This window comes from Polyodon spathula, chromosome 16, assembly GCF_017654505.1.
Source record: "Polyodon spathula isolate WHYD16114869_AA chromosome 16, ASM1765450v1, whole genome shotgun sequence".
Classification (NCBI taxonomy): domain Eukaryota; kingdom Metazoa; phylum Chordata; class Actinopteri; order Acipenseriformes; family Polyodontidae; genus Polyodon; species Polyodon spathula.
Genome location: NC_054549.1, coordinates 16403516 through 16423188, shown reverse-complemented (window position 1 = coordinate 16423188; position 19673 = coordinate 16403516). Strand labels below are relative to the sequence as shown.

The following is a 19673-nucleotide window of genomic DNA, read 5'->3' as shown; positions in this document are numbered from 1 at the left end:
AGCTTTGTTGGGTTACTAAACAGGATTATCTGGTTACTGTGTTTCCTCTTCTGGTTTATTACTTCTATTTGAAACCTAGTTTCATTGAGGGAATGAAGGCATAACTTTACCATAGAAGAAATTTTAATCTACGCTGGCCAAATGTCCTTTTGTTATGATGGAAGAGGATCAAGATCTACATGTTTATAAAAGCTCTGTTTTGTGAAGCGGCACCATACTTGTGGGTAATAAAACAACATGCAGGGCTGATTCTGGGTTTAACACTGTAAAATCAGACTAGGAAATCCAAGGCTTAACATCCAAGGTGTATTATTAAAAATAGGATCCTAAAGAATTGGTTATCATATCTCCATTCTCTCAAGTGCTGCCTAGGCTGCTATAACAACTAGCTCGCCATTAAATGCATTCTTCCCCATGTAAATTTATTTTTCTTCCATACAGTTCATATAAAGAGATTTCAAATATGTTTCCCATGGTAATACAGAAATAGTTACAACTGGATAGAAACATTAAGAATGAATTGAGGTCTTGACTACTGGTGGCACCCAAAGTGAAAAACAATGGAGCTGTGTATGTTACGTTGGCAATAAGAAAGACCTTAACTACAGTGGATGTTGACTTTAATTGGGCTTGTTCAAACAGGTTGTAAAGGTATAAGCTAAAATAAAAATCCTAAATGGTAGTATTTTTACTAAAAGCATAATCAAAGATGCACTGTTTTATGGGAGTCTTGTCTCCCCCCCCCCCCCCCCCCCCCCCCCCCCCCCCCCCCCCCATGATGCATTGTTAACCATGGATTGAAAACTTTTTTTTTTTTTTTTTTTTTTTGGTGCAACAGGCTGGCAACTCAAATATTAAAGTCAAAATAAATTGTCAAAGTAGCCTTGAAAAAGGTAATGAAACTAATGTTTGGGACTGTTCTCTAACAGACTTATTTATTGCAGGGTAAGGTTTGTATGTTCATGTGTCAACTGTCCTCAAACCTGGGATTGCTCAGGTAAGGTTATCAACCTTGGAAAGCTTTAGGCAGCAATACAGCCAGAAAGGGGAATCTTTTTGGTCACAGGGAATATGGTTCTGGGTGTTTGGATTTGGCACAGTCTCACTAAATCATTTTCTACTGGGAAATACTGTGCTGTACATAATTCTTGCCCTTGGCAGATTGTGTTTGCTGTAGTGTGATCCAAATGGCCCTCTCACTCAAAGCCAGCAGTTGTTCGAAAAGATCAGTGTGAAAAATGAAACCGAGGCAGGTTTTGACTGGTTTGTCTAGTGACAGCATATGTCTGGTGTTGATTACTCTCAACCTGTTTCTGTTCAAGAGTACTGCCATCTGGCTATGCAGAAATGCTATTTATAATCTCCACCGAGTAATTGTGTTAAATTGATTTACTCAGTGAGCAATGCTAAATTTCCAGTAAACAAACTGAAACCTAGTTTAAAGGACTGATTCGATATTAATGCTTGGTGCTAAAAGCATATTTAAAATCCTTTAGATGGAACGAATGTCGATCTCCTGTCCAATGGTGGGTGTTAAACTGGTTCACAGCACATCGCTCATATGATTGTTTTGCAATATTTTTTTATTGTAATCATCCTGAATATATTCATGAATACCTACATTACAAATATTCCTGTAATCAATTGGCCAATCCACTTTTTTCTTGTAGGTCATGTGTGACGATGATTTAAGTGTCTTGGAAGCATTCTTAATGACAGGTGCTAGATAAATCTAAGTTTTATTTGTGCTCATTTCTTTGATTACAGTGCAATGCTCAGTTATGAAAGTCTGTCCCTAAGAAAGTAAGTTTTATTTCTTGTCTGTACTTCTATGGTGTATTTATAAAATCTATTTGTAATATCCCCTTTGTATAAGGCTGTTTGTCACATCAGCCACATTGCTTCAGAGGGCATCAGTTTGCCCAGTTTGAGAATTACTTCTGGTAACCCTACTCTTGAACCATTGATTACAAATATGAAGCCGACACACTGGCACAGAGAGCATGTACACCCATTGCATTGATGTTTGTGTTTTAATTTTTAATTATTTTTTGTTGGCCATATTTACAAAAAGCAATATTTACAAATAAAACTTTCTGACAAGTGTAGTTTTTAGCATTTGATAATCACTGGAACACAAATACAACAAATTTAGCAAAGGTAAAAGTTTTTTTATCAACATTTAATTGCTGTCCTGTTGTCAACTAATTGTTGTGCTTTGTTCTATTAAAAAGAAAAAAAAGAAAATGAAATTAAAAAAATAAATAAAAAACACTAGAACAGGACTATGCCACAACCTCATTTGTTAAATCGTTAAGCAGTCTACACAAGCTGTATAGTTCACAGATCACAACATTAAGAAGCTTTACACCCAAAGCTATGATGTCGATCTGTGTTTTGGGTACGAGTGTGTACTGCCTTATTTTGCACATTTCATTGGGTCAGTGCACCATCTTGCTTATTTCTCTGATTTTGTGTGACTAGGATTCTCCTATGGAGCGGTCACATTTTTAGCCCATGTCTACAGTTCACCATGTTTGCTATCCAGGTAAGCCCAGTGCATTCTGATGATGGTTTTTAGTTTTGCAATATATTTTTTACGAACAGCTGAGCTTGGTAATTTTAAGCAGTACTTATGAGGCAATGTATTCACAAGGCAGATCGAAAAACTGCCAAATACGTAAGCAGAGAGGTGCGCTTAAATTTGTTATGAAAGAAAATCTCAATGTGGCAGCTGTGTTGGACTGGAAAATAGCCCATATGCTATTTTAAGGGCTTATAAAATAAAAGCTACAGTAACATTTACTTACAGGTGCAAACTTCAGAACCCCCCTTTTCAATTAAATTAACTTAAACCCTTTAGCAGTGTTTAAAGATGAATATCCTTGTATACCCCTCCTCCTGATATTTTGGCAGAAAAAAAATTAAATAGCATTGTCTTAATATGTACATCAAAACACACATCAAATGTACATACATTTTATAAATACATTTCTGTGATAACACAACATTGTGATGTTTACCACTCGGTACTTTAAGGGTGTCTTCTCTGAAGTATCTTGCAGAGCCGCGCGTCTCCAGAAAGGAATCGGACAACATACTTTCCTTTTGATGTAATTTGGTTCTCCTTAAAACAACAATCCCAGTTGCCTCAGTACGCAGATGACCATAAATAATGTATCTTTATGTACAATGATTTAAAAAAAAAAAAAAAAAAAAAAAATCTAGTCTGAGATCCTTCTTCGTCTTGTTCTGTTTACATCTAGAAAGATGGGTACATGTTACAGGTAAATGCTAAAATCTAATCTGACTACCGATAGCATACACCACTCTCCTATAGCTTCAGAATTGACACAGTAAAACAACTTGTTAATTTGCTTTAGCGCCTCTTGATTTGGAACAGAAATGGTGATAGCTGCTACCTGCTAGGGTCCTGCTTGCATTCACTGAATAAGCCCTGAAAGACATCTAATTGTCAGCTGAGAGCTTTATTTTTTTTTCTATTTAGTGGGGCAATTTCTATGGTTTTGAATGCCAAATAAGCAGCTGCACGACTGATTCAGAAATGAAACATCCTGCTTATTACATCTTGGTTCTGATAATGGAGACGGCTTTGACACAAAACACTGGCAGTGTAATGCCGGGCTTGCACTGCACAATTTTTGCTGACCGCCGATGAGCTGAGGAGTCGCCACTAATTTAAAAAAATCTGGGATAAAATGGTCGATAAGTGTGAGAGGGTCAACGATGCCTTGTTAATAGCTTATGTGATCTCCCGATGCTCTTATGACGTCCCGACAAATTTCTAGCATGTCAGAAAAATGTAGTCCCTGAGAAAGCAGTTTGTGAAGTGTGCGAGGGGCTAAGGGCCGATTTCTTGACGAATGCTGCCAGCAGCCAATAGGACAAGCTAGCAACAATATCGACGAAAAGAAAGATTGTGTCCCTCTTAGACATAAGCGACATTTCCTGTCATGGTCGCTCATTGAAGGTACCTGGTAAGTAAATAATTGTTATAACTTGTTAACACCGAAGCAGATACTGTGTGTGGTAGTGTGTGCTCTCCTGGCAATCAATTTCTACAGTCACTTGTATTCGATATCCCTTTCAAACCCCTACTGTATGCTTGTATTGCTAATTTATTCAAAATACGAGGAGGGGTGCGCGTCTGTATGTGTGAGAAATAGAATGTAGATTACGTTGTTGCATATTTAAACCTATAACAAACTTGTAGTAGCCTACTATTAAAATTATGTTCAAAAGCGCAACGCTCGCTCGTAGTACAAAATATGTATTAGTTTAAAAGTCTTCAAATTATTCATCAGAATCTGGTATTCTGACGAAGATCGCTTGACGGCCAATCGCCCACGCCAATATTTGAATGTAATAAATATTTTGTACTGCGAGCGAGAGTTGCGCTTTTTGAACAGATTAGAGTTTATTTTGGAGGCACCTCGACTCGAGTTACATAATCAGTCCGTATTGGCTACATCTATTAAGCCAATTGCGCGTTCAAATGGTTCTTTTCCGCGTTTTCTTCTTTTTTTCTGTGCAAAACAATGCACAGACAACAGTGATCGCCTCCACGCTTGAGTCCACAATTCTCCCACATGATGTCTACGGTTCTGCAATGAAAATAGGCGCAGTCCGCGACAGGATATCTCGTTTAGTGTGTGTAGCTTGCAGTCCCCCATCTACAGTGAAAAATCGTAGTTCAATCGATAAGTGTGAGTGGTGCTGCGTCTCCCGATTGCCAAAATCGTGCAGTGTAAGCCCAGTTTAAGGTAGTGAAGATCAAGTGAAACCACTCCAGTTGGCTTTGCAGATTAAAACCGCTTCCCAGCTTCTCATCCTTCCATAGATGTGCCTATTTATAACCCGGGCTTGCCTTCATTGACTGACTCCTGTAGATAAATAAATGACTGCAATATGCTGGTATGATTCAACGTTGTTAGTTAGCTGCTATACAATATAAAGATGTATCTGTCTTATTTTATTGTCACTATTGGTTGATTTGTGAAGCTCAGATGGAGTTACATTTAAAGATCCCCAATTCCTAGTCTCTTTCAGACATGGTTGGACTGAAGATGACCCTCTCAGTGAGGGACAAGCTGGGACACAATGACGTCTACTCTCCCAATGAAGGACAAGCTGGGACACAATGACGTCTACTCTCCCAATAGCTCCACATCTTCAAAGTGAATCATGAGTTTAGGAAACTTCCCCCTAATTCCTGACTGTCTAAGCTGACCTGGTTTGTAGCTGCTGATCAACTCTGAAAACAGCAGTGGAGCCGTGACGGCACAGGTAAGCTCATTCCATTCTCACACAGATGCATCAATACAATGGAAACTGTTGATCATCAATGCTAACCAAGGTTTTGAAATCAGTTTAAGAAAGGGTTACCAACATTGTTATTGCAAATGAGAGGAAAACTATTTTAAAACCTAGGTTAAAAAAACCTGTTTCTTCAATGTCTATAAAAACATTGAAAATGCTGGGAAGCTGCTATTTCATGTTATTTAGCTCCATTGCTGTTTAGATTAATTTCTGTGAAATGTATTTTTCTATTATTTTTTATTTTTTTAAATAGATCCTTTCCCCTTTAAAATAGCCTTAGCAACTCAGGATAAAACTTTCTAACATGTAAATTGCTTTACATAAAAAGGCCCTCCAATGCAACTTGCAAAGGTACCCAATCATTGTATGATACTCTGAAATTGAGTTTCCTTATAGATGCAATAGTTTTAACCTAGAAAGAGTCTGCAATTCAGACCTATCATCTTGTAAAAACTTTTGCTTGTGGTCATAATACAGTATCATTTAAAATGTCTGTTTCTATTTTTTATCACTTGGTCCATTAGTTATACAGACAAAAGCTTTAGTAGGGCAGAGTGTTAAATAAAACTGATAAATAAACAAACAACAAACAAACATGAACACAGTGCAAATCAGGTCCTTCTTGACTCGAGGCGGGCCCCTTGGCAGAGTCTGCAAGGGCTGCTGGGAATGTGGTATGTCACGTGGTCAGTGGAATGAGGATTCTAGTTACAAGTTCAGAGTCCTGTGCCTCCCGGCACCTTTGCTGTGTGACCCGGAGGATGTACGTCATACTTCTATCGCAGTGATGGTTGTAGCTCTTCAGAACCCAGGCGGCTGGCTGCCGTCGTCCGTCGTGGCAAACATCCGTGCTCGTCTCAGCTCCTTGATTTTGTGTTTCTTATGGGAATGCTGCCAGACATTGAAAACAAGTGTTAAATTAGCCTATACACAATATTGAAACACTGTTAGTTCTTTAGTAATGGTTTCATATGTTTTACAGGTAATCCTGGGATCACCCGAGATGAGTGGTTGGTGCAATCCAGGGAGATTCCCCAGTGCTGTGGCTCATCTCGGTGGAGTTTATCAAATTAACTCCTTAGCCAATGTTTTGCTAAAGGGTTTGTTCTTTTAATTGGCTATAGATTCAGTATGCCTTCATTTACTGACATTTTTTATACACTCGCACTGTCTATTCATATGTTAGTAGATGTCAGACCTTTCTTAACTCTTCACAATCGATCTTTGCCATTGTCAAACCAGCTCATGTTTGTCGGAAGGAGATACAACAGAGACATTTCTGGCAAATGGTACATCTTTTGATATGTCATCAATATTAAACTAATGGTAATATCATTGTGGTCAAGGGTTTGTCCCAGTACATTATAGTCCTTGCATTTTTTATCAAAGTATGCTATACACCTTACAAGCTTCAGCAGCATACACGGTGGAGTGGCATGGAGAAGAACAGATGAGCAAGTGAAATATTCCAACATGTTCAAACAGCTCAGCTTCAGCTTCCTGGATCAGAGTGATTTGGAAGATCTGGAGCAGCTATGAATGAGTGGCAGCGAATGTGTGGCACTGAAAGCTGTTTCCAATCAGCCTATCCAGCCCAAAGAAGGTAGAGGTCATAATCAAGGATAGAGGATATAATCAAGTAGATTTGATTAATTTCTACCACACTTCTATCAGCTGATCTTCGATGGCAACGTTTCTTAATGATCTCCAGTTATTAACTGACCAGCTGCTTCACTGACTGACATGCTGATAGACCCTGAAGATAGTGATGAGGTAAAATCATTAAGAAAGTGTAACACGTGGAAGCTGAGGGCTTTTCTTAATCTAGTGTGGTTGCCAGGTAGTTTTAAAAAAACAAAAATGCAAATACACATTAGCTAGAATAGGTGCATTTCTCAACTATCACCATGACTTCTCAAGAACGCTTATGGAATGTAATTAGTAGGACTCTTCTTCAATGCTGCTGAAATTACAAGAATAAATCTGTCCTAGGTTTCAGAAAAGGGGCCCAGCAAACTGCTCTGCCTGGTAAACACCTCCCCCAAGAAATTGAGATAAAAATGGGTTTACTCTGACCTGCTGGAGATGGAAATCCATGAATCGATCGGGACAGAGAGGCTAGCAGTTCTGGACAGGACACACAGATGCACAGGAGCACAACAGAGGGTTAAACAAAGTTAAAGAGGGGGCATGATAAACAGTACAAGGGCAAGGGTACACATGCAGTTTCAAAACATTGTCCTTGATGAACAAGACCAGCAGAGGTTTCTGAGGTATACTGAGGCAGACTGTCCACAGACTTCTCTACCATGCAGCTGTGCAAAGGTCAATGCAGCATTACCTGTGGGCAACCAGTCAAGAGAACTCGGCACCACTGAGATTAAAACCATCGCTCACCCAGTTAGCTTCTGCTTTGTAAAAATCACTTTCCAGTAAAGCAAACTGTAATTGACCAATACTGAACGAGATAAACCCAATAAATATATACATACAATTTGCACACAGTGTGGAGAACATTATTTTGGATATTATTCCTGCAGTTTGATCACATACTTGCAGAACATGCTATGCTAATTTAGTTTCAGTTGAGGACGTTATTGAATAACGAAAGGTAATAGGGTAAGGCTTAATTTCTGAATGCTTAACTTATACCTAATATTTTTTGTAGTGTTCACTTCCAGATTATTAATAGTCAGAGAAGGTACATTGATTGATTAAGACATTGAAACTAGGGGTGGGTCGGTATACAATCTCCACAGTATGATAAATCGTAAAAAAATACCTTAATACCATGGTATAAATCATGTAAATTATAAAATGAAGACTTACAAAAAATGGAAATACTATAAATGTAGTAATTCCCAAACACTGCATTACAAATGTAATTCTAGAAACCACACTTCTTTTCATGGAGTGCTTTAAGCGATTTTATATTTTAATACGACCAAAAGCTGGTTCTTTTATAGAGTCAGAATTTTTTTTAACTGACAGTATGCATTATTCAAACTATTTTCATGATTTTCTCAAAACAATGTGGTGCTGCAACATACTGAATTTTTGAAAACGAAATAGCTTTGCGAATAAGTAGACTTTCCCGCTGCAGTCTCTTGTCTCTGCTAATAAATTGACATTGAAACTTGTATTCTGTGTGGCTGACAGTTTCCTCTAAAACCATTATCAAAATACAGTAATCAGTTCAAACTACATTCAAATAACTGACTGTAGTGCATTAACGCTATGAATAAGACAGTAAACCTCGCAGTGAAGATAGGCTTAATACAAGTTATGCTGCTAAACCTGTGTAGCTAGTTCAGCTCATTGCAGTGTTTTTCTTTTTATTCTTGATGGAATAATCCACCTGTGTACAAACTATTTTTGTTTGTCCCGGTGAAGCTAAGTGAGCCAGCAGAGTAGTTTTTTAGACTTGTTTTGTACAGGATGTTTAATAAGTTCAAATGAAAATGGCCTTTTCCTTCACTTTGTTCATAGGTACACGAACTTAGCATTAACCATTGTATACCATAATTCTGATATTTGTGATACAGCACAACAGTAATAATGTCAATACTGTAATGTACCTAAACAGCGAAACCAGTATACCGACTCGCCCCTAATTGACACAACAGGGCTAGCTGAATATAAGAAGTACAGAGCAGTGCATTTGTATCAGATTAACACCTAGTAAAACTAGGTTGGACATTTGTTCTTTATCCCCAAGAATGTTGTACCAGTCTGGGCGGTTACATGCACACATCACACATCCCTATAGACATATGGTGATGTGTGGGAGAGAGGATGAAAAAGAAAGCTGATTGTACCCACTTCTGAAATAACTGTCTAAAATGCTGATGCTTTAGTGAGGGTAGTACTTTCTCACAATGTTTTGATGAACGGTATCTTCCATTTTGGTTAGAAATGATTTCTTTCCTTGGCTGCAGTGTAAATGATTTGACATCCTTCCTGTTTTGAACAGCACAAATACAGGGATGGGGTTGGGTTTATACAGAGTACTCAATCCCTCTGTGAAAATACTCTTTAGGTATTCCTACACCCAGCCCCCTGCCCTGGGTGAATCTCCCCTGTGGTTCCCTTACCGATGACGTCTGCTCATGGGGCTTCTCAAGTTTGATCCGGATCTCGGGTCTCGAGGGCTCTGCTGGTTTCCCCGAGTCGGGCTGGGGGCAGCGCGCTGGCACTGCGGGGAGAGGTGGGTGCTGATTATCATAAGGGGGTCTGAATTTAGAAGCACTAAAAAAAAAAACACTGAGCTCTAAAATTTGACATGTTTAGGGTTAATATCGAGCTGAGGCTGTCATACCAATATGAAAATGTTCCTTAAAAAGGCAAGCAGAATATTAACTTAAATAGCAATGCAAGTCAAGGGTAGTTATGCTAACTTTATTTAATGCTCTTAAATTGGATCCCACTTAGAATACTGTGGCCAGCACTGGTGAACTCACTACAAAAAATACATTGCACTAGAGAAGATTTCAGAAAACTAGACTAATCCCAAGACAGTATGAGCGATCTATATCAACTTCCTTAATTGTTAATAAAACCCTAAATGGTATCGCTAACCCAAAGTCCATTTTATGACAAAGGACAAGCCTCAATGGGCTGCCTGTTGTGATGGTGCTGCTCCTCATAGCCCCCCACCCCCGTACCTGGTGAATTCCCTCCGCTGGCTGCGCTGGCACTGCTGATACTGTCCTCGAGCCAGGGGCTATAGGTGAAGGAGTCCCGTTTGTGAGGGGTCCCAGCGGACGACAGGCTCTCCTGTCAGCAGAGTGAGAGAACACCATGGGACAAAATCTTTCACAGACTTGTCGATCTATCCTTTTGGTTTAAGGTTAGTATCTTGGATTTTCTCATTTGCATAGCTATTACTTTTTTTTTTTTTTTTGCATGTATTTTGTATTTCAACACCTTTTGAACTGTCTAGTTTGTTTTAAATCTGTTCACACAACAGGATACAACATATCTTAGACTACAGCTTCTACCTAGGATAGTCTGATTAGGGTGAAGCCAAGAATTGCTACTTTTGTATTCTACCTCAAACAGTTTACACTCACTGAACCGTGAACCATATTTGTTGGAGGTTGTTTGTTGGGACAAAGTATTTGAGACTACCACTTGTCTGGACAAACATAAAGCTAAATCTGCCTGGGATTACTTCATTAATCGTCATGCTACTTGGACAAATCTGTTTCCATATTGATATTTGAAGTATCTGCTTATGTGCTGGAGCCGTCTGTAGCCTAGTATACCCCTTTCACTTGTGGGTCTGGTGTGTGCTTTGGGATGGTGTTAGAAAGCTGGTTCTTACCATTCCAGTGTCGTATTCCTCAAGGACTTCGTTCTCCTCCACCACACTGGCGAAGCTGCTAGCGTTGGATGAGGAGCGAGACAGGTCATTGGCCTCGGGGATGGAGGCAGCTCTGCAATACACAGAATAGCTACAAACCTGAATTAAAGAGCAAATCACTCCCAGTGTCTTTTCAATGGGTCATTTGTTCACCTGTCCCTCATGGTGTTTGCAATGAGTGACTCATGTTTCTGTTGTCTTGCTCTTACATGGAGATGTATTTGTTTCCCTTCTAGCTGGCTTTAAGCTTGGTTTTCCGCTGCTGTTTAATGTTAAGCACCTAGCATTGCCTTTGATTTTTACTCTGGCAGTTAAATTTCCCCTTAAGTGCTTCTTAAGGTCAGACAAAAATCCTGTTCATGCACTTAAATTAAATGTTTTCTGCCACAGGCTTTCTGGCCTGTGTTGAGTTTCTGCCAGTCATTTTTCCAGGTAAACTGCTCAATAAAGACCCAGCAACTTTAACGGTCTAGAAGAGCGTTGTCAAACACAAGACCAGGAGCCAGGGCTTTGAGCAGTCTGGCTCCTGTTAGTGTTCCTGCTCTATAGCTGCAGTAACCTAGTGGTGAACCCACAGACTCGAACACAATCCCTGAAAATGAGTTGCCAGGGATTTTCTGTTCCTCAGAAGCTCTTAGCAACATGGCAGACTGAAATTAATTGTTAGTATTTAAAAGACATTTGCACAGGTTTCTGCGTGGCTCTTCAAAAAGGAAGTGTTTGTTCAAGCTTTAGCAGTTAATGCCAACCTGAGTTTAAGAACACCTGTTTTGTCGAATGCCTTCCTCTGTGCAATGTGCTCACTTCTGGCTCAAAATACATTCCAGTGCAGGCATTTGTTTGTCATACCTTAATTATTGAACCAAGCATACCAGGGCCTTAGCAGGTGTTTCCTGGCTGAATTGAATGTAGGTGTTTAGTAAAGTAATTAAGGATCTGGATGGAACAAAGGGAGCTGGTGAGTAAGCTCAGATTATGTGTTCTATTTCAAACCACCCTACCTAAATGTTTGATCAACAAACATTGAAACCGTGTAATTGCCATTCCATTCATTCACAATCGTGGTCTGGAGAATTCTTGACAAACTTCTTGACTGCAAGTCTATCTATTTGTTTTTTCTGGTATTACTACATATTCTATAACTGTTATAAATGTATATTGTGTTCCAAACTGTCAGCAACTGTGCGGGTAGTTTGTCATTTCATTTATGATTTAGCAGTTGTGTTTATAAAGTAGAGAATGGCAATTAAGGCCCTGTTTTAAAGGATCGTGCTGGGGAGTGCAGCACCGGAGTAGGGTAATGAATTGGCAATGGGTCCATTGAATTGGACAGAGAGGCAGGGCAAACCATGTCATTCAAAGACGAATTTCCATTCAATTCAGTGGGCTGAGATGCCAAGTCGTTATAGTAGGTGTTGAAATAAAATGGCCGCAGGTTTGTTTATTTATTTAGTAAATGGATTTTCCTGTCTTCTGCAGAGTTGCATTTAGTGCAGTAGTTTGGCAATCAAACTTAATTTCCAGTGTGTTTTAATCCTGTGGTTATTGGTGTTCTTCAGTAGACTTGTGGAGAGTTTGGAGTGTGAAGGCAGGCCCTGTCTGTTGTCTTGTGGGCGTGTGTGTATAAGAAGGTATTCTGTCTCTTTTCTTCTCAGTGGGAACGTGGTCTCTCTGTATGGTTGTTTTTTTAGCTGCCCTGTGTTCAATATCTTCCCTCCTGGTCTTTAGTTTATGTGTGTTTTGCTCTTTTGTGGTTAAGGAAGAGATGTTTCATTGTGTGTAAGATAGGGATGAGATTGTACAGTACATCATCATGATGCACTAAATATCTTGCTACACACCCCTCCCCCTCCCAGCATGATCATGCCTTTTAAACATGCCATCATTTCAGTAGGGGGTCAACTGTATATACCAGCTTACATCAATATAAATCAATTGGATAATGTGTATCTTAACAGTTAATTGAATTCTACAATATTTAGCGGACACCACAATAATTTGTGTGAATACTGCGTGTAACCCTTATTGCATAATTTCGGTATGGATAATATATTTATTATATATGGACACATTGCAGAAGTAATATTAATAAGAGTTGCTTTGTAGTGGAATTGGTATTTTGTAGTGTACAATCATCCATCACTTCTGGACCCTGCAGAAACACTGCAAGAAGGTAAAGGTGCAGCAACTGATGGCACAACTAACAGAGCCCAATCAAAATAAACAAAATACTATTGAGCTAGAAAATATTTCCTGCTTGCAGTTTAACACAACGCTGCAGGAGAAAGAGCAGCAATTGGAATGAACAATCACAGTATTGTACCCGAAAGTGTTCTGCTTTTAGTGATCACTAACACACACCTCTCCTTCTACTTCTTCCTGCATGCTCTTGTTTCCATCTTGATTACACTCGCTGGCATCTATTTTATTTTCTCAATTCTAAATTCTCTCCTTTGCCTACGTGACCAACAGTCTCTGGTGATCATGGATCGCTCCACAACTACACAAGGGTAATGTGTTCAGCATACAAAGCCACACATGTTAATTTGCCTCAAAGGGGAATGTAGACCTCGCACGGAGCCCTGTGGTGTAAGAATGTGACTTCATCTGATTTCAACATTAAAGACATGCAGAAAGACAGCTTAAACGTTCGTCAAACATTTATTTTAGTATTACTGCATGTTCTACCATTGAGTGTTTTTATACTGTAGTTGTGGATGGACCACCCCTGGAATTACTGAACTGCGACATGTGTTGACGTCCCTTCCCTTCACAGGCCCGTTGTCAAGGGTGTGCTTCTCTAGTGTTCTGGAATGTGCCAAAAGGGTTTGACACAGGTTGTGGTAATTGTACAACAAAGCGCTGCACCCTTCTTCTCTGACAGCAACTGTGGAGGTGAGGATAGGCAGTGCTGACTGGTAGGTGTTTTAAAAAGCAGGCAAAGGTTGCAAGTTTACCAGACTAACCTGTTCTTGGTTGTGGGCATCTCAGGTGAACTCTGATTGGATGAATCCGACTTGGGTTCCTGGGATATGTGACCACTGTCCGCTGCCTTCTGGGTACTCGGGGAACATTCCCTGCTGGGGTCAAACAGGGTTAACCCATCAAATACACCAGTATAATTATATATGCCTAGTAAAAATTATAAATCAGACTATTAAATTGCGTTACTTTGTACTATTGGTCATTTAATGAATATTGCTGAAATTGAAAGTAATTTTGACAAGGAATTAAATTGGACTAATATTGAGAGATGAGGATAAATATTGAAAATAAATTAAACACATTATGTTTGACTTGTAAATGAAGGCTTGGCCAATATTAAAAGTGTTAGTTTGTCACATTAAAATTTAAAAAGTAATGTTTCTATTAACACATTTCTCAGTATGATTTGATACACGAATGGCTTAACAGGTATCAAATTAATTCTCAAAGGACAGTATAAAAGTTGGGGTAAAACACAGAAAATCAGAAGCCCTATTCATAACCCATTCCAGTGCTGGCTCTCTGCCCATGCTGGTGGATTGCCCTGGCTCTCTGCCCATGCTGGCGGATTGCCCTGGCTCTCTGTCCATGCTGGTGGATTGCCCTGGCTCTCTGACCACGCTGGTGGATTGCCCTGGCTCTCTGGCCACACTCACCTCCTCTCCTGCACCTCTTGGATGTTTTCAATCCCAATGGCGCTGCTCCGGCGAGAGCTGAAGGGACCAGACTTCTTCCTGGTTGGACTCTTCCCCGGGATAATCAAGGACTGCAAAACACAGCGATAGACGTGTTGGATAGGGAATTGGGAATCTGACAGAGCTTGATTTACAGTCTGCCTACTTAATCACAAGTCTATGTACATGCTCTATAAGCTGTGCAGATTGCCCAAAATGTAACTTTTTTTTTAAAGTGCATAATGCTTTGATACTGGTTTTGTTTATCGTAGGTTTTTCCAAATGTCACCAGAAATGTCTGTAGATTGGAGGTTAACAAACAATTACTAGGGGTGTCTTGATTCTGGATCCTTTCTTTGCATGATGCACTCTATTGTAATAGAGGTACGAATCGTGATGCAAAACTAAGAATGCAATGGAAGACGTTTCATAGTTGCTATAAATACACCCTCCTGAACTCTTTCATTTGTCTTTTAACAATACCATCAAAGTGACCTGTATGCAGGACAACAGGCACATCTGGGTTAATTGATGATCTTAAGCATCAAGCTCATCAGGACCAGTGCATGTATTGAGGCCTATCGCAGTATCATGACATTGATGTACAGTTACACCCATAACCATTGCATCCAGCACAACCATTCACACTTGCTGTGCTTGTTCTAGATAGATGTACAGGCACTACTTCTATACAAAGTAGCATGTTCAGCAGTATGCACATCACACTTGATTGGCTGTTAAGCTCAGGCTGAAATCTGTCATCTAAGAGTATTTCTCATGCTTTGGTATTGCAATAACCACTGGCAAGCAGAAATACTTTTCAAAAGTATTTAACTGACTGAGGCAATTGAAGATAAAGACTGGCAGTTAACATTTCTACTGCAGCAGCGAAGACAGGAAGCTGAGGCAAAACAAACCAGAGCTTTCTTTTAGAATTGGTATTAAATGAAATTCAGACAGGTGTTAACCAGGGTCTGGGAAAACCTAAAAACTGTAAACTTGTAAGTCAAGCAGATACATGCTTTGGCCTAGACTAAAAAAGAAAAGGGGGGTAGCATTAGAGAACAGCTGGAAGCCAACTGGAGGGAAAGTGAACAAACAAACCCTTAACTGTAACTGACACTGAGATCAGAATGCTGCTATGTCTAACCACTGTCCCTGTGAAATGACACATTTTAATGCAACATTACACCCTGTGTGAATGGGCATGGCATTTAAACACCTAGGACCTGACCCAAGAGGTGGTTTATATTTACTCTGCAAGAAAATGGTTTTAAAGCCATGGTTATCTCTGTGAAGATTTTACATCTCCTTCACAAGTACAACCCTTATCGGGGATATTTAACACTGTGGTTTGAATGGAAGCATATTTCTATATTCTGTTCAAAATCACACTGGATGCTGTAACAAATACCAGCACAGTGAAAGCTGAATCATCCATGCAAAAACAGAAGGTCAAAACTTCAAGGCAAGTAGACCAGTTTCGGCTAGTACCCAAAATGTATGAGTGTCTTAAATTTACATTATATTTCAGATTTCAACTAGATTAATAGCCACTAACTTAGTTGCTTACAAAAATATATACAGTAAGAACAGCCTGCCTCATGCTTAATTCCTTCAACTAGGTTTCTGCAGATCTTGCAGCAGTGAATCAAGACTTATTCCCTAAAGAAAGTGAGTCATCCTTGTTACCCTAGTGTGAGATGCTACCCTCCACTCAAAGCAGCAGGACACCCAGCACACATACACAATATTTCATTCACACCTTGGATCTTACACAGGTACACTAGTGGCATGCAAAACAGATCTACAGTTCATGGATGGCCAAGGGCTGGTCATGGAAGCTCAATGATTAGGGTGCAGGACTGGGCACAAGGCAGTGAGCTACTGCAACTGGGAATCTGGTTTAAAGGGTATAGAAAGACCTGACTAGGGGATAAGGATGGTACCATAATGCCATACCATACATTTTAATGTTCCAAAACTTAAAATGAACCTCAAACAGCCAGTTTAAGAGCGTCTACAAAACTGCACAGCTTGGCAGTGTCTTGTACAAAAACTGTTCCAAAACTTGCTGATTTTAAGTCCTAAATTAATAGAATCTTTAACCCAATTTCTGTGTAATTAATTTAGTATGTTCTTTTTTTCTGATTTCTGTTACTCTGGTATGAAGTTCATGTTTTGTTTGTTAGTGGTCTCCTCTCTCTTTCTGTGCGGTTCACTGCTGGTTCCAGACTGCTAACTGCCCTGTCTCGGATTCCAGAAGGTGGCTGCTAGTAGAACATAAGAAGAATTGACAGCGGTCTAGAGATTTTAGTTTCCAGCATTGTGCTGAAAGACTGTCTAACCTGGAATAATTATTACCAGTCCTAGACTCTAGCCTTCACACCTTTGTCTATTGATAAGTCCCTGCTAGCAGAGTCAGTCCATTGGATTTTTAGACATGTCACAATTGTCAGAGTATGAAATTCTACCCTGGGGGAAAGCATGAGAAAATATTCCATTTTTATTGAGATGAGAAATGTTATTGCATTCAATGGCAATTTATGTTTTTCATATATTTTCTTCATTAAAATGTTCCTATCTACATATCCTGTAAATGTATGGCAGTTATTTTGGATGCAGCCTCTATAGTTTAACAATTTTGTCAAGTGTGGATTTATATCGAATGCGCATGCATGTCTTTTTTCTATTGTACTTCAATAGCTCCAGCCCCTCTCCATGTAGATACTGATATAGTTAAAAAAAAAAAAAAAAAAAAAAAAAAAAAGTTTCTACAAGCAGATGCTTCTAATTCAGCCAAACTAGAATAGCATGCAAAAATCTTAACAGCAGACCAAGAAATGCATTCCTGTTCGGGGGCCGTTGTGAAGATGCACATGTAAACATTACTTATTCAAGTTTGGATACTTATTTTTTTTTAGTTAAATTCTCAAAGGGAATCCTTTTTTATGTAATTGCCCTAATTCCCCACAAGAGGGCGATATTGATCTATCATAACTATCCTGAATGTAGCCAAACACGTGTGTGAGAAGCTGCATGTGTGAATTTTTTTTTCTGTACACATCCAGTTATGTGCATTTTTTACCTAAGTATCGTTATCATGATCTCTGACTTGCACATGTGTCTGTACATAGAGTATATCTAGCTCTAAAACTCTATGAAGGACATTTCTCTATCTTTGAATTTTCAGTGTTGAAGGTATTAGAAAATGGATCATGATTCATTTTGCATTGCTTAGGCTAACAAAAGCTATACTGTCGGTAGCTTGTGCACTTATTACAACATACTGTGCAATGTAGATCAAGAACAGCAAGTAATTGGCTTGTCACATTCTGACTTTAAGGCTAATACAGGTATCTGATTTGGTTTTGTGTGGGGGGTATTTTCCCTGTAAGACTAGTGTAAGAATTCTATGATGTTTCAGACAGGAATGATGCTTTTCTCGGTTTGCTTTTAATAAAATGTGCAAAAAGACAGACGCATGCAGGAGCAGAAGGGAGCGTTAGACATGAACCTCTTCTATAGTTCCTATGCCAATGGCACTGCCGCGGCGTCCAAATTTACTGGGGCTTTTCCCTGGCACAAGCAATGACTGAGTCCGACAGGAGGAGAAGAAAAAACACCATGAGATTTCATGCAGCAGGTAGCTGTTGTTTTTAAAATCTTCTAGAGGGGCAGAAAAACCACACAAGCTATGAAATGAGGAGACTCAAAATAGAAAGGCCGCTGGCTGGAGAGACAGAGGGAGAGAGAAAGTGCGGCTCTGTTTTAAAACAAATGGACACATTAATGAACAAGCAAGGGTTAACACAGAGCCAATTGTCAACACAAGCTTTTGTAGTTTAAGATGATAGTATACTAATTTCCTTGGTGATCTCCCTTGGTAACCAGGAGAAAGACTTGCTTACCCAAGCTTTTATTATATACCCACCTATTGCCTTTGCCACCAATATCCACTTGCCAGACCAAACAGAAGACTGTAGGCAATAGCTTTCCACAGAATTTGGCACTTTTATTTGTATTTTTTTCATTACTGAACAAAACAAGCAATGGCTTTTAAGTCCACCCTTTGTTTCTGCTTTGAAGTTGCAATGACCAAGGCATTTTCTTTATCATAATAATCTCACATGTCCATAACACTACGGGTCCTACTGTAGGAAACAAGCGCAAAGAAAGCCAATGCATTTTGCTAAGGAATGAGACGATTTCCAGTGGTATATGAAACCGCACCGTTACAGGTAGCAGTTCAATTGTAATTGCGAGTAGTTTCTCATTAAGCATGCAAAGTGCACATACTGGAATTGTTTTCTTATTTCAGGGATTCTATGAAGGCTTGAGGATTATAACTTAATTAATCAAAGCCATTTGTATATAGCTTTATTATGATGGTGGAACACAATAGGCACATACAAATCCCAGGGGCTGGGAACCTGGGCTTAACAGATCCATGAGCTTGATTATTTGCACAGGGCTTAATAGATCAATGTGCTTGATTATTTGCGAGTGCACATGGTTTCATTCACCATTGCACTTGCTCACGTTACCCTCTGACGTCCTCTGCCTATTCACTTCTTAGGTTACAGGTAGCAGATGCCTATAGAACGAGAGTGCAAGCCTCAAGTGGGGTCTTATTGTCTGTTGCCCAGGAAGGAAGCATTCTTCTTACCTGGAATTGAGAGGAATTAAATGCATCTTTCTCAGAAAACCTGGGCTTCTTTCATGTACTTTACATTGTCCTCTGTCTCTGTGCTTACTCCACCACCATGTCTGCTTTGTGGGACGGTGTTTTTGAACTACCATCACTTTGTGTGCCGCAGCACAACTCCTACAAATCACATGCTGTTTGTATTGACCTGCTGTGGATACTGTCATGGTGCTGCTCTTCTGGGAAGTGATGCACCCTAGCAGTGGCCACTCAAGCTACAGCACCATTTTCTGGTTCGAAGGTCCCTTTGCATATTCCATCCAGGATTCATTCAATACTACTGATATTTCAACCAATTCAGCTGCTATTTGCCTCTTGCACTCTCTCCAAAGAGTGCACATCTGTGCTCTAACATTCACATGGCCAGTGATGCAAAGGCTGAAAAAAAACTGTTCACTGAATTTAGCAGCTCTAACATGGAAGATGTTAATGGAGGCTTGTCTAAATGTCATTTTTTCCTTATTGCCGACCTGTATTTAATGATGAGGCTATGGACGAACCAATGAAGAACACTTCTTGGATTGATTTGTATACAGTCCTCTGTCCTCTTTTTGTATGGAGTTCATCACTCCAGGTTAGAATATCAGGATTACCTGTAATG

General features: G+C 39.5%; 1 protein-coding gene across 17 annotated transcripts in view; it reads right to left on the bottom strand.

Moving 5' to 3' along the window:
* Positions 1-5831: 5831 nt before the first annotated feature.
* The window catches only part of LOC121329194 (rap1 GTPase-activating protein 1-like), a 124779-nt gene continuing 110937 nt past the window's right edge, over positions 5832-19673 (bottom strand). For 8 of the 17 annotated variants that reach the window (XM_041274659.1, XM_041274645.1, XM_041274641.1 and 5 more), the window contains 7 exons: positions 17882-17959; positions 14347-14456; positions 13672-13785; positions 10667-10796; positions 10005-10116; positions 9435-9535; positions 5832-6231 (listed from right to left, as the gene is read on the bottom strand). In XM_041274659.1, the coding sequence (XP_041130593.1) occupies positions 6142-6231; positions 9435-9535; positions 10005-10116; positions 10667-10796; positions 13672-13785; positions 14347-14456; positions 17882-17959 (735 nt within the window). In that variant the 3' untranslated portion in view covers positions 5832-6141. Of the gene's footprint in view, positions 6232-7416; positions 7468-9434; positions 9536-10004; positions 10117-10666; positions 10797-13671; positions 13786-14346; positions 14457-17881; positions 17960-19673 lie in introns of all 17 variants that reach the window. The other 9 variants (XM_041274647.1, XM_041274655.1, XM_041274657.1 and 6 more) reach the window with 6 other exon arrangements.